At 43.3% G+C, this 23,185-nt stretch overlaps 1 protein-coding gene across 3 annotated transcripts in view; it reads left to right on the top strand.

Moving 5' to 3' along the window:
- The window catches only part of LOC135223882 (kinetochore protein Spc25-like), a 115,298-nt gene that overhangs the window by 70,804 nt on the left and 21,309 nt on the right, over positions 1–23,185 (top strand). For 2 of the 3 annotated variants that reach the window (XM_064262796.1, XM_064262795.1), the window contains exons 2-3: positions 16,437–16,614; positions 16,944–17,086. In XM_064262796.1, the coding sequence (XP_064118866.1) occupies positions 16,455–16,614; positions 16,944–17,086 (303 nt within the window). In that variant the 5' untranslated portion in view covers positions 16,437–16,454. Of the gene's footprint in view, positions 1–14,449; positions 14,604–16,436; positions 16,615–16,943; positions 17,087–23,185 lie in introns of those variants that run through there. The other variant, XM_064262797.1, reaches the window with a different exon arrangement.

Genomic DNA, 23,185 nt, shown 5'->3' with positions numbered 1-23,185 from the left:
AGAAATTCAAAATACTAATAAAGACTGAAATCAATGAAAAGTGCTAGCAAAAACAAAAAAGCAAAAAAAAAAAAAAACACGTATCCGTCGTCCTCTGGCACCTTTTACGTATTCGTTCGTTTTCTACTAGGTTTTCGGCAGCAGAATGTACGAAAAACGTTATAAACATTTGATTTTATCTACTTTAGAAATATCTGTAATTTTTTCGGGTAATTGTTGCAAAAAAGGGTAATATACATGAATAAAATCAAAATTTTTAAATAACAAAGTAAATTTAAACTAAATAACGAGTAAAGTAAACAGTTTAGGGAATAAAACTTTGCAGTTTCGTCGTCTGTCGTCGTCTGCTGTTCGAAATTGTGTTTATGGCGCGCGCGCGCTTAGAAACCAGGAACAGCAACGGGTTTTAAAGTGCAATGTGGAGTGAACTGAGACCAAAATGTGTATAATAACAATCAAATAAGCACTGTGGAGTTTCAGTTGTGATGGCAGTAAGGATAAAAACTGCCGATTACAAGGTAAGAATGAATTCAGTTCCACCATAACCCCGGGAATAACAAGTTTCATACTTTCACTAATATAGGCAACAAAATGTTGTTTTGATTGTGCTGATTACAACTGCAATCTTGAGTAAGATCAATAAACGTTTACATACATACGCTAACATTGTTTTTTCAAATGAGTGCTGGGAAGGCTGGGGAAAGATGTGGCCGTCACTGATGAGAACCGTCCATGCAAAACGTAGCCGCCATATTGGATTTCAAAACTGCCTCCTTGAAACATATTTTACGAAGAAGCTCACATGCTTATTTTAGTTCGTATGGGGCTTTCATATATCACAATATGTTGACGAAACTTCAGTCTTTTAAATGGTATGCTTAGAGTTGCAATTGTATTCATGTTTCACCAATTAAATATCGAGTGAATAAGAAACCCGTCTACCGTGATGAGGGTTGGCCTGTCGTGATGTTCTACCCTAGGTAGGCAAGGTTTGGTTAGGTCTAGTCAACTGTGGGTCCTAATTTCCCTCTTGCAGGAGGATAGACTACGTTAACTAGGGTAAGCTAAGCAATCACGGACAATCCATCGTCATCACGCTGGTTGGGTCTTAGCTACTATTCACAATCGATATTTAATTGGTGAAACAAGAATAACGGTAATTCTTCAGAAGCAAGCCGCATCAATACCATTTTCTAAAACAAAAAACAATTAATAATCCTTCATTTTATGGTGTATTATCAATGAATATGATCCTTGATTCTCTTGAGGAAATGCTTATCTTAAGACCCTTTTTCCACCCAACAAGCTTGGGGGCCCCCAGTTGGGAACCATGGGGTTTTGGGTGGTGAAATTGCCAGAAAGGATGAGTGCTTTGCAGCAATAATAATTGTAAAAAAGGCATAATCAAGACAAGATCACCAGCTAACCTTACATCACCCACCTAACCTAACTTAGAAGCCGTATTCTCACCTAGCGGGGCGAGGGCCTGTGACCCCCCCCCCCCCCCCCCCCCCCCTCCCCCCCCCCCCCCCCCCCCCCCCCCCCCCGCCACTTCGCCACAATATTAACTTTATATGATGAATGGTGGACAAAAAAAATTAATTAACAAAAGTATACGCCCACTTACCAGAATATTATGGAGTAGAAGGATATAAAGGGATTTTGACGAAGGAAAAATCTATTTCTGGGGGTGATTGGCTCGTGTCGCCCTATGAAAGTAATCCTTAATATCATCTTTCTAGGTAAAATATCCTAAAATTACCAGAGAAAAACAAAATTAAGAAAAATGTCAGTAAGACTGACTCGCTCACCTCTTAAAAAGAAGTGTCGGTATGAAATAGGGGCGAGTGTGGAACACTACCACGAGACAAACACCAATTAGAACTTCCTATCAGAATCCCCCTAAGAGAGAGCCGATACCAACGGGCGATGCAGCCTCTACTACTACTACTAGAGGACGCCACGACAGCAGCGCCCTAGCGGTCATCCTTAATTAAAACAAAATTACATCTTGTCCTGCAAGGGGGGGAAAGCAAGCCATAAAGGGATGGGTGGGTTTCATAGGGCGACACGAGCCAATCACCCAGAAATAGATTTTTCCTTCGTCAAAATCCCTTTTCTGGCTCAGCTCGTGTCGGCCTATGAAAGAGTACCAGAGAAACAGACAAGATGGAAAAGGAAAAAATGAAACATGTTAAAATGATGGATATAATATAATAAATCAATACAGCATACAAAATAAGTACTTAAAACTAACTATGGTAAACATAACAGAATGTTAGTAAACTTAAAGTACTTAAAAGGTAGTAACAATAACATAATATGCATGTAAAATAAGAAATTGTTTGAATTTACTTATTTAGAATATAAAAGTGCAATTATATATACATATATGTGTCCTACCCTAGCATAAAAATAAGGGTAGGTACACTCAAATCCATCATTAATACAAATAATACAATTAATTCAAATATATACAAACACATTGTGACTGAAGTTATCACAAGGCTAAATGTAAAATTTATACAACATATTGTGGCCTAACCTAGCATAAAATAAGGGTAGGACCACTGGAGTACATATCAGTACAAATGTGGCTGCCCCTAGCAAAAAAATAATGGGACAGACCACTATAACACACAACGGCTAAGGCTATGATGATGAGTAGCCTGGTGATAGGTTGAGGCATGTTGGTTGAAGTAGGTAGAAAGGAGACCTGGATCAATACTACAACTACTAAGCAGTATCAGGAAACTAGTTTCCCGCTGCTACTGCTGAAAACTTTAAAGATTCCAAGGACTTTAAATAATGCCGTTTAAGACTGTCGGGGATTTCCATCCAGTATACTTCCTAAGATCCTCAAAGTTCATATGTTGGAAATAGTTAATAGAGGTGGCTACTCCCCTGATATCATGTGCTTTTGGGAATGACTCAGGGTTGGCTTGTTTAATGAAGTTAAGGATTTGTTGTCTAATACCTTTAACTGACAAAGTACCACCTTTTTTCTCTCATGAAGAGAGTCACCCCCGAGGATCTAGAAGAAGTACGAGATAGAAAGGCTCTAAGGGTTGATACTGGGCAGAGAGAAGGATCCTGTGGAAGTGGGATAACCTTCCAAGGAGCCCACCTTGCAAGAGGATCTTCATTTTTAGCGCCAAAAAGCTACGATCCGGAGCAAGTAGAACTTCTCCTATGGGAGGAATTCCTACATGACCCGCATCTCTGGATAGAGCCGACAGTTTCTGAAATTCTTGCTCCTGAGGCTAGACTTAATAAGAATAGGGTCTTCCTCAGGAGCATTATGAATGTACAAGATGAGTTGTCAGTATCTGAAGCTAGTTTGAGAACATCATTCAAGAAGCCATGAAACTGTAGTAGGCCTCTAGAAGGTCTAGTCTAGCACGGCTTTAGGGATAGATGTGAAATAAGATTCAGTTAAATCTATCTGAAAACCTACTTGAAAGATTTTCTTCAAAGCCGACTTGTGAGTGGTAATCGCGTGCTAGCTGCTAAACCTTTTTTCAAATAAAGATCTGAAAAAGGATATAGCCAAATTAACTGTCATGGTTTGTAGTGTTCGATTCTCTCAAGAAAGATGCTAATTTTCTTAACAGCTGAGTCATATTGTCTGATGGTTGACTCTCTCTTATCTGATGTTCCAGGAAGAGAATATTCTGTGGATCAATGTTAGCATTCTTTATTAGCCGCAAACTTCATGAAGTCCATAAAGTTAGGGTCGGAGAGTTTCCTGAGGAAGCGAACACAGTCCTCATTTGTACTGATTGTGATAGTTGGGATTGGGGATCCGTTTGAGGTCGGAGACCCAATTCCAAGAGAAGTGGATACCAGTTTGCTCTTGGGCCAGTCCGGTGCAATCAGAGCTACTATCCCTTTGAAAGACCTTAGTTTGTCTAGGACTTTCAAGAGAAGATTCACTGGAGGAAAAACATAAATTCTCCTCCATTGATTCCAATCCAACGACAGGGCGTCCGTGGCATAAGTCCAGAGGGTCCAGGTTGGGGCCACATAGCAAGGGAGCTTGTGGTTCGCTTGTGAGGCGAAGAGGTCCACTTGGAGACCTGGGACTCTCCGGCCTACCCACTGGAATGACCCGACGTCCAGGGACCACTCTGATTCCAGAGGGACTGACCGGGACAGGGCGTCCTGCTATCACATTTCTTACTCCTGCCAGATGAGTGGCAGACAGATGTCCATTTGTGTTTGCTTGCTAATGCAAAGATGGCTATCATGACATGGTTCACATGCTTGGATTTGGACCCTCCTCTGTTGATGCAATGGACTACTACTGCACTGTCCAAAACTAGCCTTAGATGAGACTTTTTTTTTTCGGGGGAAGCAGTCTCTTCAGAGTAAGAAATACTGCCATTGCTTCCAACACGTTTATGTGGAGCTGGCGAAATTGAACTGACCAAGTCCCCCTGAACCTGTTTTGAACTGCGAGTATCCCCCCCCAACCGGACAGGGATGCGTCCGTGTGAATGGTTAACATTGGGAGGGGATATTGAAGGGGTAACTTTTCTTGGCTAGGTTCTGTATTCTTGACCAAGGCCGTAGTTGGTTGCGGAGGATCTGTAGGATCACTGACAACTTGTCTCGATATTTGGAGTTTGCTTTTGACCGCCAAATTCGATTTATATCTTTCAACCTTGCTTTCAGAAGGATATCTGTTACTGAAGCAAACTGAAGAGACCCTAGGATTCTCTCCTGGTTTCTTCTTGACGTTTGTTTGCACTTGAGAAATTGCCTTACAGATTTTGCTATTTCTTTCCGTTTGGCTACTGGAATTGATAGATTGTGGGAGGGGACAAATCCCATTGGATTCCCCCCCAGCCACTGAAACGAGATTCCGGAACAAGTCTGGATTTCGTTTTGTTTATCTGGAACCCCAGATGTTCCAGAAAGTGAACTACCTTTTTTGGTAGCTTTGAGACATTCCTCGATTGTTGGTGAGATTAACCAATCGTCGAGGTATGCCGCTACCATGATTCCCTGAGCTCTCATTGTTGTACAACCAATTCTGCTATCTTTGTGAATACCCTGGGGGCTACATTCAGACCGAAGGGCATCACTTTGAATGAGAATGTCTGACTTCCTAGCCTGAATCCTAGGAATGGGCGGAAGTGCCTGCTATAGGGATATGATAGTATGCGTCTGTAAGATCGATGGAGCATGTGACGGCTCCACGCGGATCAGTAAGGTCCTTACTTGCGAGAGGGTAAGCATCTTGAACTTGTCGCAGCGAATGAAAGAGTTTAGCTTTGACAAGTCTAAGATTACCCTTCTTTTTGTTGAGCCTTTCTTTGGCACGCTGAATAAGCGACCTTGAAACTTTAGATGCTTGACTCTCGCAATAGCTCCTTTCTGAAGAGTTCTTCCGCGTAATCTATCAATTCCTTTGACGGTACCTGATGGAATGATTTGATTGGAGAGGATCTTGGATCCAGCTCCAGCCTAATCCTTTGGACACTATGCTCTGTGCCCAACTGCTGACCCCCACCTGTGGCGGAAGAGGAACAGCCTCCCTCCTACCTGGAGAGCCTCATTGCTGATGGGCGGGTTGGCCACCACGCCCTCCTCTGAACTGCTTACTCCTTGCGCCCCTTCCTGCGCCACGTGACGAAAGGTAACCTCTCGCCCTACCCCTCGATTGAGAGTAGCCTTGAGCCTCATAAGCAGGGTTAAAGGCAGGCGAGATGGCATAGGAGGTCGAAGGCTGGGATTGCTGGGGCACCAGGAGGAAAGGCTGAGTCTGTTTAGATGTAGCAGGTTGTCCTTGTTGGGTGACTGGGACCGCCTGCACAAACTGCTGCTGAGGCTGGAGTTTTTTATATGGCTGGAACCTCCTACCAGCCTTCTTAGGTTTCTTGCCAGCAGTGGGAACGGATTCCTGTTTCCTCTTAGAGGAAATGCCCCACCTAGCTCTTAAGGCTCTGGTTGATCTAGCAGCTTCGTGATGAACTTCGTTCACTGCTGACTCTGGGAAGAGATCAGCTCCCCACATGCTGGCAGTCAAGAGTCTATTTAGGCTCGTGCCTGATAGTACACTCTTGAAGAACATGCTTCCGACAGTTCTTCCTGGCTTGGAAGAAGTCAAAAGCGTCTAGAAGAACCCGTGTGAAAATGTGCTTTCGCTAAGATCTTGAATAGCGGTTCGTTCGCATAAGACAGCGCCGCCATTTCCGTGATTACGATAGAGTTAAGGGACCTGCCAAACCTAGTTCGCGCATCGAACTCTGCCTGGATTAGGGAGTCCGGTAGCCTAGGCAACTTCTCACCGAACTGGTCCATAGCGCAGTCCGGCTTGAGTTTACCCTGCGTGAAAGTGGCTGGCAGGTTTTCCCATAACTCTCCGAAGGCGGGAAAGAGTGGAGAAGTGGACTCCGACTCTCTCAACTGTGGAACGGGCTCATCCTTGAGGACTGCCTGAAGAGCCTTCTCCACCAATTTCGTAGTGAATGGAAGAGAAAACCTCCTCTTCCGTGGCGAAAATAGTGAAGGGGCTCTTATAGGCCTGGAGTTTAGTGTTTAGTACACTCCCAGTCCTCAAGGCAGTGAACCCATTCCCGTTGGGCGTGGTCTCTACTGTAGAGGACAGACTTCCTTCGCGATCTTGTCTCCCTAGTCAGAGCCGTTGGCGTCAGCCTAGCATACCCGATGAAAGGCTGTGACAGACCCGGAGGATAGAACTCTCGAAGTCCTCAATCCTTCTGAGTGCCAAACTCCGGGATGGAAATCATCCCGTCCTTAAAGGGGGCGTAGGCCGCTACTCTCATGGATTTGTCCATAAGAGAAGATGGCAGAGAGTCGTAAGACGGGAGTTGTAGGATCCCCGTGCTAGAAGCAGGGGATACTGGGGGAGGAGCCTGGGATAGCCCAGTCATCCGATCCTCAGTCTCTCTTACTCTATTCGAGAGCTCTTGGACGGTCTGTCCAGTTTGAGACAGAGTGCTCGACAATTGTGCGAACATCGCTCAAAAGCGGGTTCCCCAAGCTGAGATTTGGGACCCAACCCAACCTTGCCCCTACCTGCTCCATCATTCCTGGTGAGACAGGAGAAGGAACGCAGGAGCTGGTGTTGCTTGCTACCCCTGCCGGCATAGCCGGAGAGGGGACAGCGGAGGCGGGAGAAGGCAACGACTCGGAGGTAGCGCGAGCTTTCTCCTTCGAAGCCTTGCCTCTGGAGCTCTTCGACTGGGAAGAGCTTGGCTTAGCCTTTACCCTGCGCGTCGGCGTAAGAAGTCGATGACTTCCTCGCCGAAGAAGACGAAGACGACTTCCTGAGTCGACTTAGATAGAGTCTTCGGTTCTCTCTTTCCCTTCTCCTTAGGAGGTACAGAGAGAGCGGGAGTGCGGCTAGGGATCTCAGATCCCGAAAAGCCTTGGAAAGAGGCGGAAGAAGAAGGGACAGGAGAAGATCCAGGAGCGCCCAAGGAAAGACCTTGGGCGCCCGACAAACCTACCTCAGCCAACAAATCCTCACTTACTACCGCCATCGGCTCGAGATTCAGGTCCAGCCGCGACGTCCGGAACTGGCTCCTGGGCTGCTACGAGCCCCAACGACTGCTGGAGATCTTGCTGGATGGCGGCTATTACGGGGCGGCGGACAAGGGGTCGACGTAGCCCGTCGACTTGCCCGCAGGGAGATCTGGATGGCCAGCTTTTTATCCAACATGTAGGGCTGGCCCTTGGCGGCGTTCTTTCCAAAGCCGCCCACCCACGCTTTCAGGGTGGCGAGGGCGACTTCCCTCACACCGCTAGCCTGAAAGAAAGGCTGAATTAGCTACCAGTTGCGGACAGGGTTAACAAACTTACGAACTAAAAGTGTTAGTAAATTGATAAACAACCTTATAATGGTCTTACCCCATCAACCAGCTGACCGACCAGGTCGTAGCAAATGGTGCAGGCCTCAGGATGCCAAACGATGGACTCGTTGAACAGGGTGGCACAAGGGGCGTGAGACCTGCACTCATCATGTCCGCGCAGGGGTCATGCAGCGTCGCGTTGCAAGCGAGGACCTGAACAGTTGGTAGCCTGTAAGTGGAAACGTACATGAGTACAGAGTAAAACACTTACAGCCTAACATATGTCTCCGCTGGTGCCGGAGCGATAAAGTTAGATAAAACCAGAGCCCTGCTAAAATACGTGTGGTAACCATGTTGGAAGAAAGGCTATGGCTCCGCCAGTGGCGGAGGCACGCGAATCAACCAACTAGGAGTGGTGGTAAAGGCAACCACAACGGATAATGGCGGGGATGGTTGATAACATAACATAATATAAAACACAATTCATTGTAAAATATCTTAAATTAGGGTATATATCCTTAGCATAAAACAGTGACAACATCAAATCAACTTCTCTCCACCCGTCTACTAGAAGAGTGCGTAGGTAAGGGTAAGCTCCTTCCGGTAGCGGGGGAGAGATATAAGGATATAGTAGGCAAGCAAACGACCATCCATAGTACCCCTCCACCCTACCCGCTAAGCGGAGCCAATAACCTATAACCAAAGGGGCCCCGGCTGCGACGGAAGGCTCCTTTCGTATCGTAAGGGAGGTGGCTGAGTAATGGGTATGGGGGGGAAGGAGGTCCCGGTGAAACACGGCGGGAGCGAGGAAAGGGGGAAGGGATGGCCTACTCCTCCCCACCTCACCCACTACCCGTATGGAGACCCGGTACCTCATGATGGTCGCCCTAAACCCCCTGCTGGTGGAACCCCCCGGTACCTCCGGAATGTGAGAGAAGGCTATGAGGTTGTTTATGACAACCAAGGGGACCCCCAGCTCCTCCCTACATCAGAGAGGGAGGGAAGGGGGCAGGGTGAGGTGCTATGGAACACGTGACCACATAGTGGCCTAGGCCGCGATCACCACACCGTGGTAGGGCCACGTGAACCAAGCTGTACCAATACATGGAACAAGCACCTAGGCTAGCCTAACACCCTAAATAATAATAATAATAAAATAATGCTTGGGAAAGCTTCAATTCCCCTTTAGCCAAGTTATAACAAAAGTTAGGACTACACCATAACTTTAAAATTCAAATTAACTTCAAAACAGATGGGATTTTTCCAACCAAGTTCCTCTAGACAAAGAAACACTAAATTACATCACTTACGCCGCTGACGTCCTTTCGTCACTAAAGAGCGATCACACCTAAAGGCATTCCTGTTGTAGTCGATCCGACATTGAATATGTCTTTGAGCATATCAATCACACAATTCTTTACCACCATTAGACACAAATAATGATAAAATTCACCGTATCCCACATTGCACTGCAAACAATCGGTAGGGAATCGAAGGTCTCTGTCAAAATTATGCCAGAAGGGCCAGCCACTGCCTTTGCCATAGCTACAGTAAGACAAAATGCTGGTGGGTTTTCCTTCATTATTCAAAGTATTCAGTCAAACAAGGATACAAATGGACACTGGACAGGTAACTTTATTGTTCAGCTGAAATCCTAGTGAAACTTAATTTTCGACTGAAGTTGTTTCGTAATTGGTTATGTAACTCAGCCAATAATGAGTAATGAACTGCTTTTGTTTGCGTAAGAAAGTGAGTTAAAGGGCTCATTAAAAGTAAACATTACCGCAGAGGAAACATCTCTCCCGACTTAGAAAAAATTCAAGAAAAAAACTTATCAAGCTCATTTAATTCATCCCCGTTTAATCTCATATAATGACTACACTTTTTATATAGCTTTTCACATGCTCTTTCCTTGTAGGTGATTATTGTTTTTAATATCCAGTGTGGAGTGCTTCTGAAGTATTACCCAGAATACAATTACAACTTTAAGCATACCATTCAAAAGATTGAAGTTTCGTCAACATAATGTGATATATGAAAGCGCCATATGAACTAAAATAAGCACGTGACGCTCTTCATAAATAGTTTTTCAAGGCAGTTTTGAAATCCAATATGGCAGCTATCGTCAGGCTGGCCAGTCTAACCATGGACAATCCACCATCTTTCCCAGCCTTCCCAGCACTCATTTAAACAGTGTTAGTGTTAGCGTATACATGTAATGTTTATTGATCTTACTCAAGATTGCAGTTGTAATCAGCACAATAAAACATTTTGTTGCCTATATTAGTGAAAGTATGAAACTTGTTATTCCTAAGGTCATGGTTTGAACCAAAATTCATTTTTACCTTGTAATTGGTGGTTTTATCCTTACTGCCATCACAACTGAAACTCCACAGTGCTTATATATTTGATTATAATTATGCATGTTTTGGTCTTAATTCACTCCAAATTGCACTTGAATTACATTGCAGTTCCTGGTTCCTAAGCGCACACTCCACAAACACAGTTGTGCGGGCAGCACACAACTACACGGTTTATGAGGTGCAAAGCTTTATTCCCTTAATCGTTTAATTTACTCATTATTTAGTTTAACTTTACTTTACTTCAAAATGTTAATTTATTTCATGTCTATTATCCCTTTTTTGCAACCAAATTAACCACAAAAAATTACAGATACAGTAGTGCCTCTGATTTTTTCGTATCCAGAATTACAGTGGGGCCTCGCTTAGTCATGGATCACTATCACGGATTCAGTTAATCACGGGTTTTTCCTTGGACCACTTCTCATGCTATATATCGCTGGTATGAATCACAGCATCCGGGCTTGTCGGTGTAGGCTAAGCCTCGTCTGGTTCCGATAACCAACAAATACATGAACAGATTCACATTATGATATTAACTGACAATAAGGTAATAAAACTATTCTCACCTTATATATTATTGGCATATCTTCATAATATATAGCCTATTCATGGAATAATTCCACGTCATTGACATCAACTTGTAGTTGAGCGGCCAGCAGAAATGTAAACATTGAGTTACACTTCACAGCACCTTTGTCATTCTTAACCTTTTTAGAAATGTTTAATAGTAGTAGTGTAATTTACAGTAGTAATAACATTTAGGAAAACACAAATTTTTCATTCGAACTTCATTATTGTTTTGGTATAACGTAATCACTTCTCTGAACACTGCAGTCATACAAAACGATAATTGTCATAGATTATCGTATGTTATTTGCAATCGGCGACGAAGCGTAAACGTAATAAAACCATTTTTTACCTTATATATTATTGTCATATATTCATAATAAAACGCAAATCTTATATATTATTGACATATCTTCATAATAAAAAAAGCTTCTTCAAGGAATAATTCCTTGCGGAATCCATTTTTCAAAAAGACAAAAATACACTTTACATGTTTACAATATACAATGAACAATGATTACTTTATTTTGATGTGATTACATTAATTTACAGTATGGTACTCTAAGCAGTACAGTAACTATTTTTTATCATAAATGTATATTTCATTCACGAAAAAAATACATATGAGCACCGTGACGTCACCGTTCTACAAAGTACCAATGTATTTTTACGTAGTATCCTCTAAACTCTCATAAATCACTTTACTTACTTTTTATGTGAAGCCCAAATGCTACGTATATTCCGGAAAATTAACAAAATCACGAATATTATCATAGAGCAAGATTCACTAATTACTGAGAGCAGATTCACTAATTACTGTTTTTCTTCTTCTTTTCATGACTAAATGCATTTTTAGGATAAACTCATTTACAAATTTTCAAATCCTATGAATGTAAATAGCAAAATCTCACTCTCTCTCTCTCATCACTTACAGAAAAAAAATTATAATACTGATCTATTATTATCGTAATAAAAGACAAGATGGTCCCCGAAAGAATAAAAATATGTGTTGCCATATTTTTATTCTTTCTGTGATTTATGAAACTGTGCTTCAATACAACTTTTATAGTTGACTCAATGATTATCACATATGTATTATAACAGTATACAAGTAGAATATCTTATCACTATCCATGTTTCATTTCTTATTATCATAAAATATTTCAAAATACAAATTTCATTGTTATTCTCGAGCTAAGATAGTCAACAGTACTCTAGTCCCAAGCTGTTCTCTCAAGCTATTCAAGTTACTCTAGTTCCTAAGAAAGACCGCTCTCTCAAGCTATTCAAGTTACTCTCGTCACAAGCTGCTCTCTCTCTCTCTCTCTCTCTCTCTCTCTCTCTCTCTCTCTCTCTCTCTCTCTCTCTCAATGAAGTATGAATTACTGTATCATAATAATATCATAAACTATTATGTACAAAGTTAATAATAATAACGATTCCATTAATATATTCGTTCTTTTAGCAACTAAATTGTTTCCAAAATAATTAATTCTTTCGGTAATAAACGTCCATCAGCTGATTCTAAACGTAAACAAAAGACAAAACTAGATTTTTATTGCTGTATTTTGCTGTTTACACATTAGTATTATAGTTGGGTGCTATAATCATTACAGTAAATCATGTTTTTTTATCATAAATATGTTCATTCACGAAATAGATATACTATGTACTTTTAGTTTGGTGGCAGCAGCCAAATCATGAAAATAAAAGGAATTGTTAGGTAATTATACTTTTGTTTGCTGATCTGATGAAGGGGAAATTGAAGATAGGAAAAAAAAAAATGAATACTTTGAAACTGTCTTGAATTTAGTTTAGGTGATAGTTGAAGAAAATATTTTGGTGCTTGAACTAAAGTAGGCAGTTATAAACACTGAAATAATGGTCTTAGGTGGGTTAATTATTAAAGTAGGCAGTTTAAAGCAATTTTCAGGGGGGGTACCAGGATAACACGGGTATTTACTGATCACGGGGGGTTCTGGGCCCTATTCCCCGTGATTAACGAGGCCCTACTGTACGTTTTACATGTAAATTGCCTAATTCATTCCAACCCCTATAAAAACACCACAGTAAATTTTATTATAAATCTAAATTTACCAATAAACAGTGAAATACACAATTTGGAGGCCATTCAATACCTTACCCAACCATTACTGTACGTACCCCCCGATTCACGTTCTCTGGATTCGCAAGTGGACGATCACGTTCTCGGATTCGCAGACTTACACTTCACCGATTTCTCTCGGGAACGTTTCCCAGCATTCGCGGAAAATTCACACATTTGCAGTATTTTTCCATGAGATATCCACAAATTCCTGGGTTTTTTTTTATCAATTTCATCAAAAAATGCTTTTTGTGATAAAACTATAAAAAAAACCAAGTATGAAAATGTTTAGTGGGTTTTTGTTGAGTTTTAACTAACAAAATAGGCTGTTTTTAGCGTTTTTATAGGGGTTCTAAACATTCGCAGGCTCTAACTGTTCACGGGGGGGTCTGGAACGCATCCCCCGCGAATACAGGGGGACCACTGTACATGTAAATAAAGTGTATTAGTGTACAGGGTATAAGAAATACTGTACGTACGTATATAGTAAAATGTGGAACCTTACCTAATACATCTTGATTATCTCCATCTTCGTCTCCATAGAAAGCATCTTCTTCTTTCTGTGAACTTCAGCAACATTCTTGGGATCCATGGGTAATAACGTAAGTAATTAAGTTCACACACAACACGATAAAGTAACTTACAGTACAATGAAAGCGAAATCAATAACACGAATTTACGTTAACGAACGAAATCTACGTGAACGAACGGATTCCACTTGTACAATAATGCTGCCGAAACGAAATGGTCGAGGAACTCCCTTACATAGATGCATGATGGGATAGATGCTGACCAATAGGAAAGCAGGATCTTACAGCAGTAACCAGCATCAGGAACCAATGGGAGAGTGGGAGGATGGTGGTGAGTCTGCTGAATTGGCAGCACGTGAGTTTTAAAATTGTTCTCGGTGGCCTGGGCGAATCTCGGACTTTACAGTACACCCTTTCGCGACCTGAATTATTTTCGTACACAGAAGCAAAAAAATCTTCGTCTTTGTCTTCGTAACCTGGATTTTTCATATGTAGGGACTATCGTATGTAGGGGTATGTCTACTTTTCTAAGGTAGATACGAGCAGACAACGGCAAAATGACATCATCGTTGCCAATTTAGTGGAGCTTCACACATACGCCAATGCATTTACAAACTGTTTCCATGAATTCTAGTTGTCATAGTACGTAATGCAATAATGATAAAATTGCTCTAATATGTATATACTACGAATAGATACGCTAATTTCACTTATTTCCCCAGTTTTGTGTAAGTCTTATACGTACCCAGTTTGGAGGGTAAACACATACCAATTTGCAATACTGATAAATAATAGAAGAGCACGAACAACGCCGTAGGTACTGTTCACAGCAAAACTGTTGATATTTGAGTCAGGAATCTAGTTATTTTTTCAACAATGAATAATTTCAAATTAATAATCATGAATATGTAAAAAAATTTATGCAATTCATGACCTTATACTGCTGTTTAACTGTTTATTTAAATAATTATCTAGTGCACGCTTCTTCTTCTTCGTCTACCAAAACATCGCAGTTTCCTTGGATAAGCTGTGGTTGGTGTCGTAGTTGACAATTGTTGTGAAGAAAGTGCCCCAGCGTCTATGGGTAAAAGTGGTGTGCGGATTTAGCACATTGAATGGAAAATTTATTGACACAAGCGACTCCGCAAACATCGAGATGGCATCAATCTTCTAAATTGTTGGTGTAAAAAGTAAAAACTTCAAAAGCGTCATGGAGGTATGTTTGCACTGCATGTATGGCTAGACTTTCATTAACCTCTGTTTAATCTTAAAATATGACCTAAATTTCTAACTTTGGAGAAAATACTTCGAAAGGAGAGTAGAGGTCTCAAGCTTTTGCTCTCACCACCGATAACTCATGACTGGTGCCCATCTCCGTTGTCAGGACGTGTTAAAGTACTTTTTCGAAGGGTGGATCCATACGCGGTGAAAACTGGATCAGCTAGTTCAGTCGGTTGTTTCCCCTATACCAAAAGGTAGGGAATGCTAGGTCTATCGTAAATTAAGGAATCAGGACAAGTATTGACCAAGTTAGTGATAGAGAAAAATTAATATTTTCCTATAAGTGAATCAGGTAGCCTAGGGATAAGACGAGCATTATTTGCCAGTAGGTTAAATGTATGGTGGCTTCATCCGTGTTTTAGATGAAGGCCTAGGTTAAAACTGCCATAGCATATCCTAGTAGTGATCACATTCTACTGTGTATTATCGTTTAGGCTGCAAATTCAAGTTGGTAAACTACTGGTTTAAACATATTATGGCTTTAACAAGTTATGTTTATGGTGCTTACCGTAATTATTTTATGTTTTACGTACATCGACAAGAGGCTTGTACTAAACATGGCACCCATTTTACACATAAACTGGAAGTTGCCAAACCTAGAAAGGTACTTACAACCAAAACGTTCAGAACTTCTAAACCTTTCTGCTACAGATTAAGAAAGTTATTGAGAGGGCATAGCCTCACTCCCTCGTCAAAAACATTACATTGCACCCTAGGAAAGGTTAGGGTAGGATATTACTGTCCAATATTTAAGGGGGTCAAGATTCCTCACTCAGGACATTGCACATTTCCAAATTTATACGTACATACTTTTTGTCTTTTGTTTTTGTCATTTATGGTGTTGACACAATAAATCACCATGCTACAGGTATTGTGTTAACTTTTATATACTTTAATATGGTGTAATGACAGTGGAGTATCAGTAGTCATTGCTTACTTAGCCTGGAGCCTCAAAGTTAGAACTACATATCAGGTATAACTCAGTTGCTGATAGCTATTTAGGTTTGCTTATTTGTTGCATGCAACATGAAGCTAAATAAGTAGGAAAATGTGCTTTCCAAAAATGTCTGGTATGGTATTCCAGTCATGTAGGCTCCAATAAAAGTAGGTAGAGAGGAAAAAAGGTGTGCATTTAACATGGCTTGGAGATTTGATCTGTAACTAAAATTTTTATTAGTGTAAGTAGCAGTAGTTTATTATTATTAAATATTACTGTTAACTTACAATACATCCTTGTTTTTTTACTTCTAAAGGATTCATTTTCTTTTGCTTAAATTCATCAATGAAGTTCTAGTTAGGCACCCTCTTTCGTAGAACTTTTGAACCATGAACTTTTTTTATTAGTGCAGTATATGTATTTTTAATCATATATCATATATATTCTGATATAATTTTGTATTTAGTAAGACTTCTAGGAATTTAGCATATTGTTCAAATAAATATTTTCATGAGAACAACCTCTTTCTGAAATTATCTGTATTGATTTTGCGAGGTCACCACTGTAACAAACATCAGATGAATTATTTATAGCAGTAATTGGATGCTGAAAAGGTTGATTCCATTAATTGACAGCATCCTTAATCCCTCTTTTGTTTAACACAAAAACTTGAGAATTCATAATTGTAACTTTTGTGTGAATCCATTCTTTCCAGGAGCTCATTCACTTTTTGTAGAAATAGTACAGTTGTATTTAACCTTGTGTTTGCATGCTTTAGATTCACATTGCAAAAGCAGAGTGTAAGTTGATAAGAAAATTAATGTTTTGTAGGTTTGATACTTGTTTACCATGCCTGTTGAAGCCATACAAGATTACGATGCTGCATTTGAAAGTTTCGACCAAAAGATTTCCCAGAACAGACAGACATTGGTGAAAATTTATGGGGATACATTGAATCAGGTCACTGCAGCCTGCCAGCATGAACTAAATGTTATCAATAAAATTGCAGGTACGTATAGGAGTAAGCTAAGTTGAGCAAGTTTTTGGCTGTGTAAAATAGGAATAGTGTTTATCATGTCATGAATGTTCCACTGTAGGCATAGTAATATGTACTAGTTATGCATCTTTACTTGTAATTCATATTATTATTTATTTTGAAAAAAATCTCTAAAAGCTACCTCAGAAGCATATTATATTGAAAAAAGCTTGATACATAGTATATCATGGAAGTTCTAATGAAATTGAGAAGTTATCAGATAAAGTCACTGTTATATTTTAGTTTCTTAAATGTAGTTTTTGCTGTTCTGGACCATAAAATTGAGGCTAATATAATTTCAGGTGAAGTGACAGAGTTGCAGAAGAAGATTTCCAGTATTCGTGAAGATATTGAGTCTGTCTGCACTGACAAAGATCGTGCAGGAAGAGAGAAGCAAAAGCTGCAGCACGAGTATAATGAGTTGAATCTTCTTATCAATGAAAAGGTTTGCTATTCTGACCAATGCCACACTGTTCATTTCAAGTTAAGTGCTTTATGAGGAGAAACGAATGAAGCTTCTTGTGTTTAAACATGACTGAGATGTGAAAAGTGTTTTTTTGTACATGAACTTCCCTGACAGATATATACTTAGCTATAGGTCTCCGACGTTCCCGACAGAATTTCAAATCTCGCGGCACACGCGACAGTAGGTCGAGGTGGTCTACCTTACCCTCAGCCGCTGGTGGCGGATGTACGAACCACTCCGTAAGCTTGTCAGATTTTTCTCTGTCGCGGGAACGATAACAACTGTTGTCGGTTCCTCTCGATAGTTTTTCGATTCTCGCTTGCCTGAGTTAATTTGGACTTCTTTTGGTGACGTATTCGCTTTGTTTGGCTTGGCATACGCTGATTGTGGACCGGTTTGATTTTGAGTTTGATTTTCTTTAACGATGTCTGATCTAGAATCGGTAGTTTAAAACTTCGGTTTTGTTTAGGGTTTGCGTGAATGAAGGATGTAAGGTGAGGTTGCCGAAAGCTTCGGTAGACCCCCACACGGTTTGCATGAAATGCAGGGGAATGAATGTGCTTTTGCTAACCCTTGTAGTGAATGTAAGGGATGATGAATGAAGAAGAATATAACTCCTCTCTTCTTATGTTAGGAAGTTGGAACGTGATAGAGTGCGTAAGGCTTCCTCTAGAAGTTCTAGCAGATCTAGAAATGAGTGAGTTGGATGTGGATCCTAATAGGACTAACGTAGAATTAGAACCTTCTTCCCAAGTTGCAGCCCCGGCTCCCCGCACCGAAGCCGAAGATTCGCCTTCGGAGGCGGCAGCTCTGAAAGCCAAGAATCGTTCTGTGGATCAGAAGATTCGTCAGTTGGAAGGTAAGGAGAGTGTTAGTGATCAGTGCAGTGTCCCCAGTGTTGTAGGGTGCGTCTGACCGGCTCCTTAGTGCCTCTAGGCCTAGACCTCTTCCAGACTCCCAGTTCCAGTGGAGTAGGAAAGTCGAAGGCCGCAGGAGGGCTAGGGAGAGCCCCCACCGGTCAGGCGTCCCCTCGGCAGATCCTGAAGTACGCTCCCAGGCTGCCTCGGATCGTTACAAGAAGGAGCTCCTACGCCAATGCTTTCTCCTCTTCGTCGTCTCCCTCTCCGAAGAGAGGTTGGAACTCCCCCGGATGCGTCGCGCCCGTTGAAGAGGGCTTGGAAGGCTCCCTGCAGTCCTTTGGCTTCTAGTCCGGAGGTTTTCCCGGAAGAATCGTCGGTGGAGGCGAAGAAACCCAAGAAATCCTGTGATCGTTCTTCTTCTCTGCGCTCCGCGCTCGGCGCCTGCTTCCGAGGGAAGAACTAGAAGATCTCCTACGAGAGTACTCGCGGGACTTCAAGCTCAGATCACGGCGCTAGCAGACTCTCTAGCAGTTAGATCACGTAGGAAGAAGGACGTTTCTCTTCCGATCAGAGATCTAGGCGCCGCTCTTCAGAGGATCGTTCTCCTTCTATAGGGGAGGTTTCGTATGAAGGTGGGGGCTCGCGTGAGCGCCCCCCTCAAGCTCGCGAGGGAGCGCCCTCGCTCGCGGGAGCGCCCTCGCTCGCGGGAGCGCCCTCGCTCGGGGAGCGCGCTCGCGGGTAGCGCCCTCGCTCGCCTGGCTCCTTTCAATTTCAAGGCGCCAAACATCGGTAGGACGCTCTATGGAGAAAGAAGTTTTTTCTCCAGATATGGATTCCCGCTTCCGGTAAGCGCACTGCACCTGCTCATCACGCGATTTCTTCAACTCCCTCGTGTGAGACTTCTCCTCAGCAGCCTCAAGATTATAGAAGGCGCCCTTATACAAGTAGGCGTTCTTCTTCCAGATGTCACTCTCCTCGAGTATCGGATCGTGACTTCTCTCCTGACAGGCATCTAGAGTCTGGTTGGAGTCGTGTGCATGATAGACGGCCTACTGTTAGCCGCTCCCCGCAAGGTAGGCGCCAAGAGCCTACTGCACATACTCTCTAATAGGCGCTCGGTCTCTTTTAAGGCGTCATACGCCTGATTATTCTCCTAAGGGCAGACAAACAGAGTCTTTCAAGCGCCCTTCTCCGTGTAGGCGCTCTCACCGCTTCTAGGCGCACTTCTCCTGACCGTTTGTCTCTTGGTAGGCACCAGGAATCCCGAAGCGCCCTTCTCCAAGTAGGCGCTCGTTAGTTTTGAAGCGCCCTTCTCCTGAATGTTACCCTCTTGTTGAGACGTCAAGAGTCTCGCAAGCAGCCTTCCTCCTAGTAGGCGCATTTCGCCTTCCAGTCGAAAAAAAAAAAAACAAGACTTCCGTTGATGCGGACGCCAACTGGACAGGTATGGAGAGCCGCGCAAGCGCTCTGCTCTCGATAGGCGCTCTTCTCCTGGCAGCCGCTCGCCTCAGGATAGGTGCATAGAGTATAGTAGGCGCTCGCCTCCTCGTAAGCGCCCTGCGGATGTTTCCGAGGATTCTCGGAGTAGGAGCCCTACCTCTCCTTCGGCTGAGATTCCGTATACCTCGAAGAGGGAGTCTCATCGTAGACTTCCCAGATCTTCTCATCGTTCTCCAGTGATGTGTAACTCTTCTAAGAGAGGGCGTTCTCCACCTCTCGCTCAACTCCTGCTAGGATCCCTTCGTCACCTAAGGATCTTCCGCGCTCGCCTTCGACAAGACGTCCTAGAAGGTTCAGATGAGGAACCGAACACTTCTGCTGCTGTCTCTTCTTACAAGAAGAACCTTACAGAGCTACTTTTTACAGTTTTTGGGGATTCCCTTACGCCTACGGCTCCTCCTTCTCCTCACTCACTTTTTTTCAACGGCGAAGACAGCGAAGAGTCTTCTTGTGTGAGATGAAGCCAACTCTTTCTATGAAGAAGGCACTGAGGAGTTTTTGGTCCTGGATGGCTTCCAAAGAAGAAGCGGGGAAAACGATGTTCGCTTTTCCTCCTTCGAAGTTATCAGGACGCGCTGGTTTCTGGTACGAAACAGGAGAGCCCTTAGGATTGGGTCTACCGTCTTCGGCTGATTCGGATTTTTCGGCGCTGGTAGATTCGACAAGGAGAACTGCCCTTAACTCTGCTAAGACGACTTGGGCAATGAATGAATTGGATCATTTGCTCAAAGGTATGTTTAGAGTGCTAGAAGTATTTAACTTCCTTGATTGGTCGTTGGAGTCCTAGCCAGAAAATTGAAGTGCCAGAGTCATTTCACCAGATGATCTTATGTGTGTTTTGTCTTGTATGGACAAGTCAGTAAGAGACGGAGCGAGTGAAATCGCCTCCCTTTATGGGGCCGGGATCGTGAAGAAGAGGTCGGTTTATTGTTCCTTCTTAACGAAGTCGGTCTCCCATGCTCAGAGGTCTTCTTTGCTGTTTGCTCTCTGTCTACTCAGTTGTTCCCGAAACATCGAGTGCAGGACATTTCGAGGTCACTTTCGGCCAAAGCCACCCCCAGGACCTTTTGGCACAGTCGGCAAGAAAACCTCGCCCTTCCTTCCCTACCAAGGCTAAGAAGGAAAAGGCAAGTGTTCGAGAACCCTTTCGAGGGGCATCTTCATCAAGAACCTCTACGTTTAGAGGTCGTAGACCTTCAGAAGGGGTAAGACTTTCGCCAAGTCTGTTAAAAGCCGCCGCCCCCAAATAACTTGCAAGTCCTTCAAACAACGGTGGGCGCCAGACTCTTAGAGTTTGCAGAAGTCTGGGCCCAAAAAGGGGCGGATCCTTGGACCCTTTCTATTCTGAGAGAGGTTACCTCATCCCTTTCGTCGAAAGACCTCCTTGACGACCATCCCAAGGGAACTGACGCCAGGTACAGAGACCCCATCATGAATCAAGCTCTCCATCTAGCAGTAGATCAGATGCTGGAGGGAAGGGGGCTATCGAACTAGTGTCAGACCATCATTCATCGGGCTTCTACAACCGCCTTTTCCTAGTTCCGAAGTCCTCAGGGGGATGGAGACCGTGTTGGATGTAAGCGCCCTGAACTTCTTCGTATAAAAGAAGAAGTTCACGATGGAACGCCTTCATCAGTGCTGGCAGCACTTCGTCTAGGGGACTGGATGGTTTCCTTGGATTTACAGGACGCTTACTTCCACGTACCGATCCATCCTTCCTCGAGGAAGTTTCTCAGATTCATGATGGGGGGAAAAATTTTCAGTTTCAGGGCTCTGTCTTTCGCCTCTCGATCGGCGGCCCCTCAAGTGTTCACGGGGATTTTAGGAATGTGGCTCAATGGCTTCATTTGAAAGGGGTGAGGATATCCATGTACCTCGACGATTGGCTAATAAGGGCCCAATTCAGAAGATCGTTGTTTGAAGGACTTACAAGTACTTTAGAATTGACGAAGGCTTGGGACTTCTCGTCAATTTCAAGAAGTCATCACTAATTCCCGAGCAAGAGTGTGTGTATCTCGGGATACAGATGAAACTCTCTGAGTTTTTCGGGCTTTTCCCTCGCAGGAAAGGATAGCCCGAGGATTCGAGAGAGTAACAACCTTCTTAGGGGAAAGAAGTATGCACAGTGAGGGAGTGGATGAGTCTGCTGGGGACACTCTCCTCTCTGGAGCAATTCGTTTCCCTAGGAAGGTTGCACCTGAGACCGCTCCAATTCTTTCTTCATCGGAATTGGAGTCGTCGTTCTCAGGATTTGACGTACTCCCTGTCGTTATCACAGGACATCAAGAAAACATCTCTTATGGTGGACAGATCCCAACCTCTTTGCGAAGGGACTGTCTCTTCAATCACAGACCCCAACCTGGTGTTGTTCTCCGACGCGTCGGACATGGGGTGGGGTGCAACTCTGGGAACCAACGAAGTGTCAGGTACCTGGGTGGGGGACCAGGTAGCCTGGCACATCAACAGAAAGGAGTTGATGGCTGTGTGGTTGGCTCTGAAGGCTTTCGAGCCCAAAGTCAGAAGATCGTAGTGCAATGTCAACGCGGACAACACTACAGCTCTGGCATACATCAGGAAACAGGGGGGGACGCATTCCTTCCCCCTGTACTACAGCAAGAGACTTCTTCTGTGGGCAGAAGAAAGAGGAATCAAGCTTCTCACCAGTTCGTGCAGGGAGAAAGGAATGTAAGAGCAGATCTCCTCAGCAGGAAAGATCAGGTCCTTCCCACAGAGTGGACCCTTCATCTGGATGTATGCCAGAGCCTGTGGAAGTTAGTGGGCAGGGCCACACATAGACCTCTTTGCCACGTCAAGAACAAGAGGCTGGATCCTTACTGCTCTCCGATATCGGATCCAAAGGCAGTAGCAATAGATGCTCTTCTTCTAGACTGGAACGGACTCGACGTCTACGCGTTTTCCCCCCTTCAAGATCCTGGGGCTAACTATCAAGAAGTTCGTAGAGTCCGATTCAACGAGAATGACCTTAATCGCTCCCTTTTGGCCGGCCCAAGAATGGTTCACAGAGGTACTGGAATGGTTAGTGGACCTTCCAAGATCGCTCCCGCTAAGGAGCGATCTACTCAGACAACCCCACTTCGACAGGTACCACAAAATCTCCTCGCTCTCAGTCTGACTGGTTTCAGACTGTCCAAAGTTTGGTCAGAGCGAAAGGATTTTCAGCAGCAGCTGCTAAAGCAATCGCAAGAGCGAGGAGACCTTCCACCTTGCGTGTATACCAGTCAAAGTGGGATGTCTTCAGACGTTGGTGCAAGAGGAAGAACATTTCATCTTCCAGTACCTCTGTGACCCAAATTGCGGATTTCCTTATTTTCCTCAAAGAAGAATGTCATCTGGTTGTGTCAACTATTAAGGGATACCGCAGTATGTTGGCGGCGGTATTTCGACATAGAGGCTTAAATATATCCGATGATAAGGACCTGCATGATCTTATTAGATCATTTGAAACCATTAAGCGTCCTCATGGAGTACCGAACTGGAATCTAGACGTAGTCCTACAATTCCTTGGATCGTCTAGATTCGAACCTCCTGGCTTAGCCTCTTTCAAGGACTTGACGAAGAAGGCTATCTTCCTTTTGGCCCTAGCTACAGCTAAAAGAGTGAGTGAGCTCCAAGCTATTGAGGGCAATGTAGGGTTTAAGGAAGATTCTATGGTGTGTTCGTTTCTTCCAAGTTTCCTTGCAAAGAATGAAAACCCATC

Source organism: Macrobrachium nipponense, chromosome 10 (genome assembly GCF_015104395.2).
Source record: "Macrobrachium nipponense isolate FS-2020 chromosome 10, ASM1510439v2, whole genome shotgun sequence".
Classification (NCBI taxonomy): domain Eukaryota; kingdom Metazoa; phylum Arthropoda; class Malacostraca; order Decapoda; family Palaemonidae; genus Macrobrachium; species Macrobrachium nipponense.
Note: the sequence above shows the minus strand (reverse complement) of the source record. Positions and strands in the feature narration are given on the sequence as shown.